Raw genomic sequence first — 16,907 nt, forward strand, 5'->3', positions numbered from 1 at the left:
ATGCAAAAAACATTCAGCAGCAGACAAGATTACTTTGACAAAGCTCCTCGCCATAATGGCGATCAAGTCTTCTTAGCATCCTTCTTAAAGCTGGCAAGGCGGGCAACAGTTTGATAGCGACCAAAGTCCCCTCGCCACAATGGCGATCAACTCTCCTTGCCACTCTCATGGTAGCGACTAGAGTCTCCTTGCCATTTGCCATAATGGCGACAAACACTTTATGCTGCGAAGCTCCACGTCAACCAAGGCTTCCCGCCATGGCAATCCTGACTTTGTCACAAGTCTCCGCACCAACAACTAGCGGGGTAGAAAGAAATGTAGTATGTTTAATTTCTCATGTGATGATCATGAAGATAATTAGAGGGGTAACTGGAAGGGATGTTTAAGCCCCCACAATTTTAGCTAAAAGATAAAGTCAATAAGGGACTCAAACTCTTAGGAGGGAGATGACTCACATTTCTAGCAGGAGATGGACTCACACTTCTAACAGGAGATGAACTCACACTCCTACAAGGAAAAGACTTTACAAGACTAATTAGACTCCTATTACTCCAATGAAATAACTTCTATAAATAGTCTACAGGAGGTAACAAATTCTTAACTTTACTTCCTCTTATAGATACGGTTATCCTCATATTATTTAGAATTTGGTATCGGAGTGTCCCCAGGACAACCAATGCTTCCTATTTGTTCGTTGCAAGTCATCTGTGTGGTTGGCGGTGAAACATGTCCTTATCAGAATGTATAAATTTTGTGCACTTTATTAAAAAATAGATAAATCTGATATTCATATAAACAAATAATTCTTTTAATAGTATACCTTACTTTATAAATAAATACCAAAATGGAAGAATCAGCAACAAAACCAGCAATTTACTTTGGTGGCCAAGCTAAGCGAAAAATAAAGAAAACTTAAAATAAAAATAAAATACTTGTACGATAGTCCATTGAAGAGTTTGAAGATGATGTAATTTTTTGGATAAAATACCATACATGTTTGAAATAGGTTTGGTAATCATATAAGCTAACATTGATGAGGAAAAGAAAAATCTTAAAAGAAAATAGGTATACCGACCCATTAATTAAAGTGCTCGGGCTGTCATCGTCTTTGGTTTTCGGCTTGTGGGATAGAGCTCCAGAGTTACTCCAAGGAACCCAAAAGTCAAATGTTCGGTCTTGACTTTTGTGTTTGAAGAACATTTGACTTTTGTGTTTGAACACTAGTCCTGCTTAGATACCCGGCCAAAATTTAGTAAGTAACCTCGTTTGTGTTTATTTTTGCAGTTAAGATAAGTCCATTTAAAAATTAAAAATTAGATAAAATATTATTATAATATATTTTTTAATATTATTTTTATTTTAAAATTTAGAAAGTTAAATTTTTTATTTTATTTGATATAAAAAATTGTAATAATTAGATAAGATAAAATAAAAAATTTTATAAAAATAAATGAAGTTACCTCTTATTCGGCTGATGATTAGAGTATTGATAGGGAAGTGGCTAAAATTTAACAAAAAATTGAATAAAAAAAAATCACTTTTCTCCCTTTAGCTTGATATCAAATAAGTAAATAACAAACTTTGTTAAATCTATCTTCATTTCATTAAAATATTTATATTTAATCTTCATTTATATTTTTTAATTTTCATGATAATTAGAATATTTATTCCCTATTAAAAGAAGTACATTTCTAACAAATATATTTTTTTAACATTCATATTATTCTAACGGTTATATTTTTTCAACAGAAATACAATTTGGATAGCTCTCTACAAGTGCTCTCATAGAGAAGGAATTTGATATTTGAACAATATATTCCCATATTTTCTTGATTTCTTTTACAATTTTTTTATTTGACTAACAAAATAGACTCTTTATCATATTGTTTACCCTTTTTCTTATGTACATATTTGTCATAGTTGGAATTTGATAAAAATGTTACTGTTGAAATCATTTGATTTTTATTTTCTAAAATTTGATTATTTGGGAAAATATGGTTTTTTTTTAAATATTATCTTTATGAAATTACTGACTTTGGAAACATTACCGTTTGGAGAGATAGATAATTTAAATTTTTGATTACAGGGGAAGAGTTAAAAGAACATGGACAACAAATAACTGAAAATGTGAAAAGAAATAAATCAAGAACAATGATGGTAAATAATAAAAAAATATTTTAATAGAATAGAGAATATGAAGTTTTGAAAAAAATGAGTAATTGAAGTAGAGAAATGTGTTTTTTGAATAAAATTTAATAAAAAAATTTAGAAAATCTATCTTGAGTGCTCTAAACATTAGAGAGGTAGACACATAAAGAAAACATTACAATATTTATTTTTTATATAATATTTCTTTTCAGTCGAATCTTCTGTCTCTATAAAAAATTTTTTATTTTTGTTACGAGGTTGCTACGAGACTGATAGTGTTTTCTTTAATATTATATTTTAAAAAATAAATAAAATAAAATAAAGAATAATGCTACTTTACCCATTCATTTTATTTTTTTATTTTGACCATTCATGCATTTTTTTTATTCACTAATTAAAAAAAGTGATTATTAGTGTGTTGATATTTTTTATATTTTTTAAACATATTTTTAATTATTAAAAAAAATGAAAAGAGTGAAAAAGGTAAGAGTTTTGCTTACACGACACATCCCGCGGTCATTATTAGGCGGAAACCTAACTCCCCTCTAAAACCAAACAAAATGTACTATAAGTAGGCCGGGAGCATGATAAGCATTTTCCTCTTTGTTATAGTTGAACCTGATCGAGCGTACAACTCACTTAAGTTTTGGGAAGTTGACATCACCGACCAAAGGATGTGGTTCGTGTTTCACAACAAATACATTTTCTCTCCTCTACTCTCCTCTATTGTTATCAATTCATCTTCCTTGTTTCTCTTTTGCCATTAATCTAACAGGTGAGGTGGTGTACCCATGCAGGCTTTAATTAGCCACCTGCTTCTCTCAAGCGAGCATCATTTTCAAACTTCATTGATGGTGTATCTTCTGACTTGTAAGTATAAGTGTTGGCTTCTTTGAGGAGTTTTTACACCAAAAAGCCTAACAACATGCTATAATTTTTTTCTCAATCCAAAACATGTATTGATATTCGCACAACACATTTTACAAAATATTTTACAGCTTGTGTTTTAAAATAAGAGTATTTTTGTAAAGTCATGTTACTTTTATAAGATATTTTTATTGAAATACCCCCCATTTTAAAATATAGTTGTTTAAAATATTGTGAAAAATTATGCGTGTTTATCATTTTTTATGATAAAAATACAAGTTGTGTTTTAACAGTATTCTTATGAAGTAATGTGTTTTAGCACAGGAGGTTATAATGATTAAGTGATGATTAGATAAAAAAGTTAAAAATTTGAAATTAAAAGTTTTGCATTTAAATAATGTTTAGCAAAAGAAATATTTGAAATATATATAAGAATACCTAAGAGCACTTGTATTTTCAACTAGGCCTTTAACTTAAAAAAAAAAAAAGAAAAAAAAAAATGGAGAGGCCTTTAACAAAGGCTACAAGGCCTCAAGGCTTTTTTGTTGCCTACTTTAACTTTTATTTATCTTTAATAAAAAGAAAGAAAAATACTCGAAGTATGGCTTTAGTAAAAATTCAAAAAGAAAAATGTTGTGTACAATCGAGCCGCGTCCTTGCCGCGGCCTCGTGTCCGACGTGGCAAAAATAACCCACGACGTCGTTTTAGTTTCCGTAAGCCTTTTCGTGGCTTTCGGTCTCATAGACAAAAGGGGTCCTTGTCACGTCTCCCATTCGTCCCGATTCTTCCTCTCTCTATTTTCTCCCCGATTCTTCATCTTCCTCCTCTCTCTATTTTCAACTGCATCTCTTCGTCTTCTCCGTGAACCCACAGAGCCATCAACGGCCTTCTCCCCCCACGACGTCTTCTCCGTGAACCCACAGAGCCATCTTCTTCTTCTCCCCCCACGATTCATCTTGTCTTCGTCTTCTCCGTGAACCCACAGAGCCATCGACGGCCTTCTCCCCCCACGATTCATCTTGTATTCGTCTTCTCCATGAACCCATAGAGCCATCGACGGCCTTCTCCCCCCACGATTCATCTTGTATTCGTCTTCTCCGTGAACCCACAGAGCCATCGACGACCTTCTCCCCCCACGATTCATCTTGTATTCGTCTTCTCCGTGAAACCGAGCCATCTTCTCTTTGTCTTCATTTTTCGTCTTCTCCATGAAGCCACACCCATGAATCCACGAGGTCTCTCTGCTCTTCATCGTCAGCCCTCCTCTTCTTCTCCACCCGGATCTGAAATCCCCTTCCCACAAAGCCCCGAAACCCTAACCCTAACCACTCTAACCCGAACCCTAACCCTAACCCTAACCACTCAAACCCTAACCCTAACCCTAACCACTCAAACCCTAACCCTTTCTAAGTTCATATCTATTAAACACATGATGACACCCTCACTGACATCAGCGATAATTTTGTGCTGCGTGTATTTCTTGGATTGGTCTTGGTTGTGAGTCATCTTTTTAATTTGAATCAATTACATTTTATTATGCTTTGAGTCCTGTTTATTGGAAGTATGTTGGATAGTTTTACTTTAGATGATGATGTTGTGGTAATGGGGTACACAGTTTGATTTTAATGTTTGGTATGCATTGGAAGTTTGCTTTGACTCGATGCTATAGTGTAGTGTTTTGATGTTTACAGAAATTATTTCTTTGGATTTATGGCATGTGATGACTACATGATATACATTTTTATGTTTATATAAGTGTTAGAACCGAGACATTGGTATACTCTGATTGTTTGATTAAGTTGTCCTGTTAGCTTTAGAAACACGAATCTATGGTTTGATTTTAATTCAAACTTTGTGAACAAAGTTATAATTGTTGCTTTGAGTCCTGTTTATTGGAAGTATGTTGGATAATTTTACTTTAGATGATGATGTTGTGGTAATGGGGTACACAGTTTGATTTTAATGTTTGGTATGCATTGGAAGTTTGCTTTGACTCGGTGCTATAGTGTAGTGTTTTGATGTTTACAGAAATTATTTCTTTGGATTTATGGCATGTGATGATTACATGATATACATTTTTATGTTTATATAAGTGTTAGAACCGAGACATTGGTATACTTTGATTGTTTGATTAAGTTGTCCTGTTAGCTTTAGAAACATGAATCCATAGTTTGATTTTAATTCAAACTTTGTGAACAAAGTTATAATTGTTGCTTTGAGTCCTGTTTATTGGAAGTATGTTGGATAATTTTACTTTAGATGATGATGTTGTGGTAATGGGGTATACAATTTGGGTTTAATGTTTGGTATGCATTGGAAGTTTGCTCCAGCGATCGGTGCTATAGTGTAGTGTTTTGATGTTTACAGAATATATTTTTTTAGATTTATGGCATGTGATGATTACATGATATACATTTTTATGTTTATATAAGTATTAGAACCGAGACATTGGTATACTCTGATTGTTTGATTAAGTTGTCCAGTTAGCTTTAGAAACATGAATCCATGGTTTGATTTTAATTCAAACTTTGTGAACAAAGTTATAATTGTTGCTTTGAGTCCTGTTTATTGGAAGTATGTTGGATAATTTTACTTTAGATGATGATGTTGTGGTAATGGGGTACACAATTTGAGTTTAATGTTTGGTATGCATTGGAAGTTTGCTCTAGCGATCGGTGCTATAGTGTAGTGTTTTGATGTTTACAGAATATATTTTTTTAGATTTATGGCATGTGATGATTACATGATATACATTTTTATATTTATATAAGTGTTAGAACCGAGACATTGGTATACTCTGATTGTTTGATTAAGTTGCCCTGTTAGCTTTAGAAACATGAATCCATGGTTTGATTTTAATTCAAACTTTGTGAACAAAGTTATAATTGTTGCTTTGAGTCCTGTTTATTGGAAGTATGTTGGATAATTTTACTTTCGATGATGATGTTGTGGTAATGGGGTACACAATTTGAGTTTAATGTTTGGTATGCATTGGAAGTTTGCTCCAACGATCGGTGCTATAGTGTAGTGTTTTGATGTTTACAGAATATATTTTTTTAGATTTATGGCATGTGATGATTACATGAAACTCCACATCAGTTGGTACCATATAAGTGTTAGAACCGAGACATTGGTAGACTCCTTTGAGGGAATTCAGTTGAATGAATTAGCACTTGTTTTTCCCTACCATATTTAGAACCTGTTTCAGTTTTGTTCATATTCAGTTTTTAGATTTGGAAACTGCTTACTTGCACATTTGTGTATGCCTTTTCGTCCAGATGTCATCATCATCATCATCATCAATGACTTCTGCATCCTCTGCTAAACCTACAAAGGATGGTCCAGAATTTTGCTTCTGTGAGGTTGAAGCAGTAGTGCGATACTCAAAAACTGAGCGAAATCTAGGACGACCCTTCTTAGGTTGTCCAAAGTATAACACAAAGGTAACTACATAATATTGGTAGGCTAAGTTCTCTAATATTAATTAATTAATGTTAGTGACATCTAACACTCTTTTTATATCTACAATGACCAGGGCTTATCATTTTGCAAATTTTTCAAGTGGACAGATAGTAATGACGATTGCGAACACCACTGCCAACAACAACTTCGAGAAATATACGCAGAACTTTTAAGGAAGGAGAAAGAACTCAAGAAGAAGGAGAAAGAGCTCGAGAAGAGAGAGATTTCCATAAGGCGTTCACGTGCACTACTCCGGCTTTATTGGGCTTTTGTGTTTGTTGTGTATTGTTATTATGTAGTATTTAACTGATTATTTCAATGCAAGAATATGTTGTTCAGAATTTATGTTTACAGTATATGTTGTGGTTGTTATGTACATCTAACATTAACCTGCAGTAGCTGTATGTTTAGAAGTAATGACTCAGAAGTTGTGATTATTAGATCTGTATGATTGAACTCTGTATGTTCAAAAGTTTAGTGCATATTTCTAGGTTCTGAGTCGATTAAACTCTGTAGTTGCTGTATGTATGTTCAGAACTTTTAACTTGCAGTATGTATGTTCAGAAGATTTCTCTGATTGTTTCTAGGTTCACTTTTATTTTGTTCTTTGTGTGAGATCTCACTCAGTCCAGCAACTACGTTCTGACACACGTCATTGATCTTTCCCCAAACTCCACCTCTTTACTAGACAATAGACCAACACGGGCCATCACAACCTATTAACCCAATCAACAACCGGTTAATTGTGCCCCTAAACACCAAATCAAAAATATAACACAAAACTACAAATTTGCAACTACCCGTTGTCCTTAGAAGTCATGCAACTCCCCTGCAGCGTGATGAACAAACATAAATGCAATTCCCCTAAAAATCTGCTGCTGTAGTTTCAATCCAATTCCTTTTAAAACCTCTTCTCATTATTGCAACACCAAATCACAAAGGGAATTTCATTCACACCACATCAAAGTTCCTTAAATCCACCACGAGCATACCTAACAGATTTTCATGCAACTCCATATGAATTAACAAAAAAAAAAAAAAACCATACATCCTAAAAAATTAACATAATTCATACAATAACTCCACATCAATCCCCCTGAAAAAAATAACCATACATCCAAAAAAATTAACAAAAATATACAATAACTCCACATCAATCCTACAAAAAAAAAAAAAAAAACCATACATTCAAAAAAATTAACAAAAATATACAATAACTCCACATCAATCCTACAAAAAAAAAATAACCATACATCCAAAAAAATTAACAAAAATATACAAAATTAACAAAAACCCAGCATACATCCACTAAAATTCTAAAAAAAGTTACATCCATATCCACATCAATCCCCCTAAAAAAAATAAACATACACCCACAAAAATTCATAAAACATCCCCTAATTCCACAAAGCCACCGAAAATCATTACAATACTTGTGATCCATCCATCCCATATTGCAATGGCTGTAATCCATCCATCCCATAGTTCAAAGGGGGTTGTGATTCATCCAACCCAAGAGGGGGTTCTGATTCATCCAACCCAAGGTGCATTTGTAAATAGAAAAAGTCGATTAAAAACGTCATATTTTATTTTTAGAAAAATAAAAGGATTTACTTAGATTGGAATCCACTTACACTTTCTTGACTCTGAAGCACTGGAGGTCGAACCTAGGTTCCACTAAAGTCCAAAGCTGTGCTTTCTGGAACGACCTGGTGAGAAAGAAAATTTTCAATAGCCAACCATATCATTTACATAATTCATTAGAATGAGGTAAATTAGATATTTACCTCCACTAATCCAGCTCCAACAATATCTATCTCTGAATGGCCAAATAAAGACCTCTGTGTGTTCAAGATGGGTGTATCTCCTCCATCTCGCTAATAATCAAATAACAAGTTATATATCTTATCGAATGAGGTAAAATAAAAAAATAACATTGAAAAAAATAAACGCACCTCTTTGCGTTTCCCCTTTCCTGGTGTTTTCCTCGCTTTCGCTTTGGACTTTTGCATATCTTTCTCCATCTGGGATGCTCTTCTCAAAGATGGGGGTCTGCCTTTTCCACGCACAACATTTGGACTGCGTACTTACTCAGAACCACCGACAGTAATTGCGTCCCCAGTCGTACAATGCATATTGGAACCAGTTTGAGTCATCGATGGGGGTTCTTGGTTGGTACCATAGAAATCAATCATGCCATATAACTTAGCTTTCGCATCCTGAGTATGTTCTTTCGAGCCCGCTGCAAGAGTAATCATCTGATAACAGATATTCAACAACTCAGAATATCTATTAGAATCTGCCTGTTTTTCCCCTCCATCATAACTACTGTGGATCAACGTGTATCGCCTTTTGATATCCTTCCTCCAGCGATCTAAAATATAGCTATCTGGCAATGTTGTAATCTCGTTACATCTGAACAAGGCCAAGATATGCCTACACAATATCCCCCTCATCTGGAATAATCCACAAGAACACTTTGCCTTCGAATCTTCTTCACTAAAGTCCACAAAATATGTAACCAGTTTAGCATATTCTGCCACATGAACTTTATCTTTTACCATATAAGTCAGGACTGCACCATCACTTGTATGTAACTTTGGATTCATATTGATCATGCCAGTAACTTGCTGTTGTACTTCCTTGAATTTAGAATTCATATACAAATCTTGAAACCTCTTCTCAATTGGAGATCTCGATATGCAGGGGGTTGTGACACTAAAAGAGTGGAAGTCCGTAGCATTTTCATTCTCTTTTTTCTTTTTCAACGCATTGTCAAACTGGTCGACAAATTCTTTCAGGTTGGTCTTAGCATGAACATACCCGTCAAAAAAGGCATTTATGCTCTCACTCCACTGCGTTGTACTCATTCCAACCCAAAAGTAGTCTTTCAAGAATGTTGGAACCCAATACTGCCGCTCAGCGTATAGACTTTGCAACCACGCATTTTCATGCAAATCGTACGTGTAATTAACTTATCCCAGCTTGTTTCAAACTCTTCAACACTCTGACTGTCATACACACATTTCATCAAGTCATTTTTCATCCCAGTTTTGTAGGAACCATAAGAACCAAGCTTTTCAGGGACTTTCTTCAGTATATGCCATAGGCAAAATCTATGTCGGGTCGTTAGGAAAACAATAGTAATGTCATTTTTCATCGCTCTATCTTGGTCAGTTATAATAGCTTTAGGAGCTATACCATCCATACACTGCAACCAAGTCTGGAATAACCACACAAAGGTCTCCGTATTCTCCCGAGATATCAAGCTTGCTCCCAATAGAATTGACTGTCCGTGGTGGTTTACACCAACAAAAGGTGCAAACGGCATCCCATATTTATTCGTCAGGTATGTGGTGTCAAATGTAACCACATCACCAAAATATTGGTAGGCTGCTCTACTACAGGGGTCGGCCCAGAAGACATTTTTCAACCTCCCATCATCATCTAAATCCATCAATACAAAGAACCTAGGATTTTTGTACTGCATCCTACAAAAATATTCTCGCAGCGCACCAGCTCCACCTGCACCAAGTCGTAAATGTCTTGCCTTATCGATATAATTACGACAATCCTTTTCCAAAAACGGGAGATTCTCAAACCCGCCCGCGCCAACAACAAGAGATCCAAAACTCTTGTTCAACCGGACACCCGCTTGGTCATTTGTATCTAGAACTCTTTTAACGGCTTCACTCACTTCTCTATTACATCGAAAGAAGCGAGATTTCTTTGGACTGAGGCCGTGGTTATGGACATTATGAACCGTAGTCAACTGAAGTTTTCCATAAGAATTTAAGGCATTAATCTTTGCCTTACATTCGGTCTTTCCTGTCAGACGTGGGTTGGCGACATTGAAAGTCCTATTACGGGCCTTCCCACCACGAGCACAAGCAAGGGTGACATATCTAACAGACTAATCTTTTGCCCTCTCAGTTCTTTTTGTCATCACCCCAAACCCACATTTTTTATCATAATCCTTATAATAACTCAATAAATCTTCAAATGAGTTAAACTCCATCCCCTTCTTTGGCTCCTCAATCACATCATCACCATCGACATCAACATTCTGACATGTCCCGGCACTACAATCATCAGTTTCTTAAGGATTTGGTCTATTCTCCCTAATTTCATTAACTGTAGAGGATGTACATAGTGCTTCAGTTTCCCCAATATTGATTCCATAATAACCATGCAGGTAATCTGGACAGCTTGATAGTATATCCTAAAAAAAAAAAGTGGATAAAGTTATTCATGTAATTTGGAAATAAAAATAAACTCATATCAATAGTTATCATTTTTTTAATGATATATTAAATGATAACACATACCATGGATGGGGGATTCGAGCTACATTGTGTTAGCGTGTACGGGTGTTCTTTCCCATTTCTCATCCTGAGAGGGAGCCAAATGCAAATACTCAATCTGAAGTGTAAAAATGCAAATAAGGGCCTTAAATCCACAACATGTGAGGGGATTTTATAAAAATGCAAATAAGGGCCTTTCATTTTATAAAATCCATGCCTTATGATGACATTATATTTTGCAACAGTACTTTTATATAGAGACTTTGCATCAGCATTATGACATTCATTTTCCAGATTTAGGAAGATTTCATTCTGATTAAAAAAGGAAAAAAAAATAGCAATGTCAAACACTTGCCTCAAACTATCTACCCCCTTTCTCATATATTAGATAAATTTTGACTGACACCCACAAGGAATCTATAGCCATTGCAGGTCAAGTATCAAGTTAGCATTTTTCTATCTACACTCTTTCTCATGAGATGCATATTATTCTAAAACTGAGTGAGAAAATTATAAAATTATATATGCTTATTATTCTACAAGCTGTGAGGCATGGAGTAGATTTCCTTGCCATTTTAATTAGCATGCCTTCTACATACCATTTTAGTTTAAATTAGTTCTTAAAATTAAACTGAATAATGATTAACAACATGCACATATCCTCAATCGCCCTAAAAAATGTTCTTTAAGTTACAAAGTCAAGCACATTTCTGTTCCTCTGCAAGACACATAGCCCATGTTCCTCCTCTTACGGAAATTTCAGTCACAATGCAGAGTACTAATTTATGACATTTTAACACATCTAAGTACTGGATCTAGCTAACCATAATATACCTTACAAGCCACCGACGGTACTGCACTCGTCCGCCCCTGCGTAGAGTCAAGCCCACAAAAAAAACACTTTTTTCCTCCTACTACTGGAACAACTGGTTTTTACCAAGAACATAGAGAAATATAAAATCGATTCCATTATTGAACTAATGTACATGGAGAAAAAGAACAGCCGACGGTACTGCACTAATGTACATGGTGCTTCACTTATTTACCTGGTCTCGCCGGAGCTTAACGTTTGACTGGTGTATCACGTTTGGCTGGATCGGTTCCGTGACTTTCCATTCTCTGTGCAGGTAATCGATGGCCATGTCTTCCACTCAGATCGGCGACCGCCAGTCACACAGATCGGCGACAACCCACGACGGCAACAACCCACGATTTCCGTTCAGGCCAAATGGGTTCAGACCAAACTCGGAAGTGGCTCACGGCGTGGGAAGGTGGAGATTTGTTTTTGTTTTCGGAAACAGGTTCCCGCTTTACGTTTTTTTTTTTATTAATTAACTCGGCTAACGTGGCAACGCCAGCCGAGGCCGCGGCGGGGGCGTAAGCCCGGTGGTATGTAGAAGAACTGATTCAAAAATCTAACTTTACTCCGACTACGACAATTTGGAGTTGGAGTTGGATTTCTCTTTTCAAATTTTCAATCGGAGTGGGGGTTGTTGTTAGTTTGACTCTGACTCTGATTTGCTTTGACTCTGACTTTTTGCTCTAACTCAAACTTCAAATCCAAATTCAATATTGTACATATGTTATAAAATATGTGTTATTTATACATTGATCCTATATACTAATATAAAACTCATATAGTTAAATTCAACAATATACTAGTATGATCTAATTATTATAAAATAACATATTTATAATATAATATAAATAGACTAATAGTTTAGTATATGTAAAAATGATAGTATTACTACTGTACATAATATGATAACATGTAATTCTAGAAATAACTCTAGTATAGAATTAAGTTAGAAATAAGTTAAACATTATCCTAATTTGTAATTAGGCACTATATATAATAATAATATGTAATATTAATGTATAATAACATCTAATTAGGCACTGGAAATAAGTATAGTATATAAATAAGTTAGACACTAGTATAATATAATAATATGTAATACTATAGTATAATGACAAATAGTTAGACGCTATGGTATAAGCCTACTATAAAATAAGTTAAATATTATTATAGAAATAAGTTTATTATAATAAGTTAATAATACATATGTTGTAATATTATAGCATAATAACATTTAATTAGATACTAGTAAATTAGTATTTATTAATAATCAATATTAAAAATTAAATTTAGCGTCGAGAAAAATAATAAAAACCATAAATAAAAACTTTATGGCTAAAAAATGATTAAAATAAAATTTAGGGTAAAACAAAGTTTAGAGTTTAGGGAAATAAAAAGCCTAAAAAAGGGTTTAAGAAAAAGAATTTGGTCTAGAAGCCCAAAACCGCACAGCCTAGCCTAGCCCAGCCCAAAATACTCAACTTAGCCCATATTCAACAAAATGACGTCATTTTCAAAGGCACACAAGTTAGAAAGCCTAACTATTCAAAATGACATGGTTTTAAGAGGTAAAATGGGTGGCATTCTGGATTTCTACGCCCACTTCCTCGATTCCTTACATTGAAAGGTTGTGTTTGGTTACAAGAAATTTTTATCTTAAACATAAAATTCTCATCTCATCATTACAACTTTCTCAAATTCTCGTACAAAATATAATAAACAATTTAACTTTTTCTTAATTTTTTTAAATTCCAATACAATAATAATATTAAAATATAATATTTTAATATTTAATCTTAAAACTTAAAATTCTCATCTAAAAAATCTCAATTGCCAAGCAGACTAACTTCATAAGTCTTTGCAATCACCACCGCCATCGCCTCTCTCTCTCTCTCTCTTCTCCTGCCATGCTATTGTCCCTCCACTACTGTCTCTTACACTCACACTCAGTCTCTCAAGTCTCAATGTCTCACAAAGACAACACCCCCGTCACCTCTCTCTCTCTTTCTCTCTCTTCTCCTGCCGTGCTGTTGTCCCTCCATTGTCCTCTCCATCTATTATTAGAAAAATACCTGTAGCCTTACTCCCTCTCGAACTTGTCGATTCCTTCTCCTATACATATCCCTCGTAAAATTTTAAAATCCATTTCGTTTCAGTCAAAACACCAGAATTTTCATGCTGGAATAGTAACCAGCACGGTGTAGGTGGGTATTTCGTCCTAGATAGAATTTTGAGTGTTTTGGATAGATTTTGGTATTCGGGTTAGAATGGGCATTTCGCTCCAAATATATTAGACTTGGTTGGAATGGCAAAACCCTTTCATCTCAATATCCAAACATTACAAAAACAATCACTCTTCAATTTCAAATTTTCAAAATTCTCATATAATCATTACCTAATCATTATAATTTTCCTAAACTTCTAAATAAAATTCAAGAAATAATTCAATTTTTTCAAATGCTAAGACAAAAATTATATTAAGAAATTATATTCTCATAATATTTTAATTTTATAATATTTTTATTTAACTTTCTTTTTCTCTCATTTTCCAAAATCTTATAAAACATATTAACTCAAATCATTTCACTACTATTCACAAACTATTTTACTACTATTCATAGATTATTTCATCTCATTTTATTATTCATACTAGGCATTAACGTGTGTCATTTTTGTAAATAAGTTGAAGCGGATGGCATTCTCATAATTCCAGTAATTTCTAGGTACCGTTTGAACAATGAGTTGGGATGAAATAACAATTAAAAGTTAAATAAAATATTGTAAGAATATTACTTTTTAATATTATTATTGTTTTGAAATTTTAAAAAAATTAAATTATTTATTATATTTTTTGTCAAAATTTAAAAGAATTATAATGATGAGATAAGATAAAATAGATTAATTAATGTAGAGTATACTCTACTACCATTAAAAATAGGGCCAGTTTAAGTGGTGGAGTATATTCTACTATTATGAGCAATGCTACATACAGTCCCCATTTAGGGACTAGAATGCAGGCCTAGGCAATTTTATCTTTAAAATTTTTTAAAATTACAAAAATATCCCTCTTAAAATGATGATTTTTTCTCATTTAATAAAATGTCTGCATGTGCAGTCCTCAAGTGGGGACTGCAAATAGAATTTCTCCTACTATTATTTACTATTTTATTATTATTTTGTACATTCTTTTTACTATTTTGTACTATTATTCACTACTATTTAATATTTTATTATTATTTTTCATTACTTTTTCTCTACTATTCACAAAATATTTTAGATCAAATAAGAATCAAAATGCAATCAAAATACTTTCACTATCCCTAGCTTCAACCCGATTCTTTTCAACTTTCCCTTCCCTGCAAACAGTTTTCAAACCCTAGATCTCTAAAAATATTTAGCTCTCTGTGACTCTGTCTTCAAACACCAACGATCAGCATGATACAGAATTAAGAAAAAAACAAAAGAGATGTGTTGGAATGGTAAAGCTCTGTCGATATTATTGATAAAGAAAAAGGCCTATAAATAGGTTTTACATCAAAACGCTTCATCCTAACACTAACCACAACTCCTATAAAATAGGATCACACATAAGACACTTTCTCAACCACGAAATCAAATAACCAAATACCTAAAGACTCGGACAAACCTACCAATGACTAGAGCTTCTAATAAATATAAAATAAAACATTTAAATCTTAACACCCTCCCTTAAACTGATATCTGTAGAAATCAGTTTAAAAGAAAATCAACCCTATGCAAAGTCCTCCTTTATAGCAGCACATGAACAAACTCCAAGTAGACCATGCAACTTCACAAATGTAGCCAACTTGAGAGGCTTGGTCTGTATATCTGCAACTTGGTCTTCACTTTGACAATAAACCAGTTTGATTGTTCCATCATTGTTGAGATCTCTTAAAAAATAATATTTCACATCGATATGTTTGCTTCTTCCGTGTAGCACAAGATTCTTGGAGAGTTTGATTGCTGAGTTGTTGTCACAAAAACTGTAGTAGCTTCAACTTGCTTGAACTGTAGCTCTTCAAGAATTCTTCTCAACCAAATAGCTTGACAAGCACAAGCTATTGCAGCAATAAATTCAACTTCCGTAGTTGACATGGTGACAATTGATTGCTTCTTAGAAGACCACGAAATGGCCCCTGTGCCCAACATAAAAACATAGCCTGAAGTGCTCCTTTTATCATCTTGATCTCATGCATAATCATTGTTAGTAAACCCAAACAACTCTAACTTTTCACCCTTCTTGTAGAACAGCCCAAAATCTCTAGTTCCTTAAAAGTAACGAAGGATTCTCTTGGCAGCTAACAAATGCATTTATGTTGGATTCTCCATATATCAATTTATTAAACTCACATAATACATTATGTCTGGTCTTGTTGCAGTTAAATACATCAAACTATCAACAATTTACTTGTAAAGTGTACTGTCCACCTTCTTCCCTTAATGATCTTTATTTAGCTTCAAGCCAAACTCAGTTGGAGTGCTTACGGAATTGCAATCCTTCATCCAAAACCTGTCCAAAATATCTCGCACATACTTCTTTTGAGAAATAAAGATCCCATTAGCTTATTACACTACTTCTATGCCAAGGAAGTAATGCATCATACCAAGATCAGACATTTCAAATTCAACCATCAGAGATTTCGTGAATTCTTTAAACATGACACCATCATTTTCAGTAAATATAAGATTATCTATATATAACTAGACAATGAGCAATTTCCCCTTATCTCCAATTTTAACAAAAAGTGTGCTCATATGGACATTTGTGAAAGCCTTCTTTAAAAAAATAAGCCTCAATACAACTATACCAAGCTTGTGGAGCTTGTTTTAATCCATAAAAAGCTTTCTTTAATCTATACACTTTATGCTCATGTCCGATCTTAATATGACCAAGGGGTTGTTCTAAAAATACCCGTTCCTCCAAGTTTCCATGTAAGAATGCCGATTTGACATCTAACTGGAAAATAAGCCATGAGTTTTGTGCCGCCAATGTGATCACCAATCTGATTGTATCATGTCTTGCAACGTGAGCAAAAACTTCTGTATAATCAATCCCATATTCCTGCTTATATCCCTTAGCTACCAAGCGCGCCTTATACTTGTCAATTTCACCATTTTCCTTTAGTTTTGTTTTGAAGACCCACTTTACACCAATGGTTTGTGCCCAAGATTAGTCAGCTCCCAAGTATCATTCCTTTCAATGGCATCAATTTCATCATCCATCGCCTTCCGCCATTTCGCTTCT

General features: G+C 34.0%; 3 protein-coding genes and 1 long non-coding RNA gene across 4 annotated transcripts; 1 reads left to right on the forward strand and 3 right to left on the reverse strand.

Moving 5' to 3' along the window:
* Positions 1-5,016: 5,016 nt before the first annotated feature.
* LOC122301966 lies at positions 5,017-7,118 on the forward strand. The gene is made up of 2 exons (XM_043113306.1): positions 5,017-6,459; positions 6,552-7,118. The coding sequence occupies exons 1-2, from the start codon at positions 6,295-6,297 to the stop codon at positions 6,786-6,788; spliced, it is 402 nt and encodes a 133-aa protein (XP_042969240.1). The 5' UTR covers positions 5,017-6,294; the 3' UTR covers positions 6,789-7,118.
* A 1,447-nt stretch (positions 7,119-8,565) lies between these two features.
* On the reverse strand, positions 8,566-9,348 carry LOC122301614 (protein FAR1-RELATED SEQUENCE 5-like). Its single transcript, XM_043113020.1, has one exon. It carries the CDS (start codon positions 9,346-9,348, stop codon positions 8,566-8,568), a length of 783 nt encoding a protein of 260 aa, XP_042968954.1.
* A 20-nt stretch (positions 9,349-9,368) lies between these two features.
* Positions 9,369-10,669, reverse strand: LOC122301616 (protein FAR1-RELATED SEQUENCE 5-like). Its single transcript, XM_043113021.1, has 2 exons — positions 10,529-10,669; positions 9,369-10,349 (listed from the first exon to the last, which is right to left on the reverse strand). The coding sequence occupies exons 1-2, from the start codon at positions 10,667-10,669 to the stop codon at positions 9,369-9,371; spliced, it is 1,122 nt and encodes a 373-aa protein (XP_042968955.1).
* Positions 10,670-10,806: 137 nt separating this feature from the next.
* LOC122301989 lies at positions 10,807-12,019 on the reverse strand. The gene is made up of 3 exons (XR_006240243.1): positions 11,829-12,019; positions 11,617-11,708; positions 10,807-10,900 (listed from the first exon to the last, which is right to left on the reverse strand). It is a non-coding gene; the product is annotated as an uncharacterized LOC122301989 (long non-coding RNA).
* Between the last annotated feature and the right edge of the window lie 4,888 nt (positions 12,020-16,907).

Source organism: Carya illinoinensis, chromosome 2 (genome assembly GCF_018687715.1).
Source record: "Carya illinoinensis cultivar Pawnee chromosome 2, C.illinoinensisPawnee_v1, whole genome shotgun sequence".
NCBI classification, from domain to species: domain Eukaryota; kingdom Viridiplantae; phylum Streptophyta; class Magnoliopsida; order Fagales; family Juglandaceae; genus Carya; species Carya illinoinensis.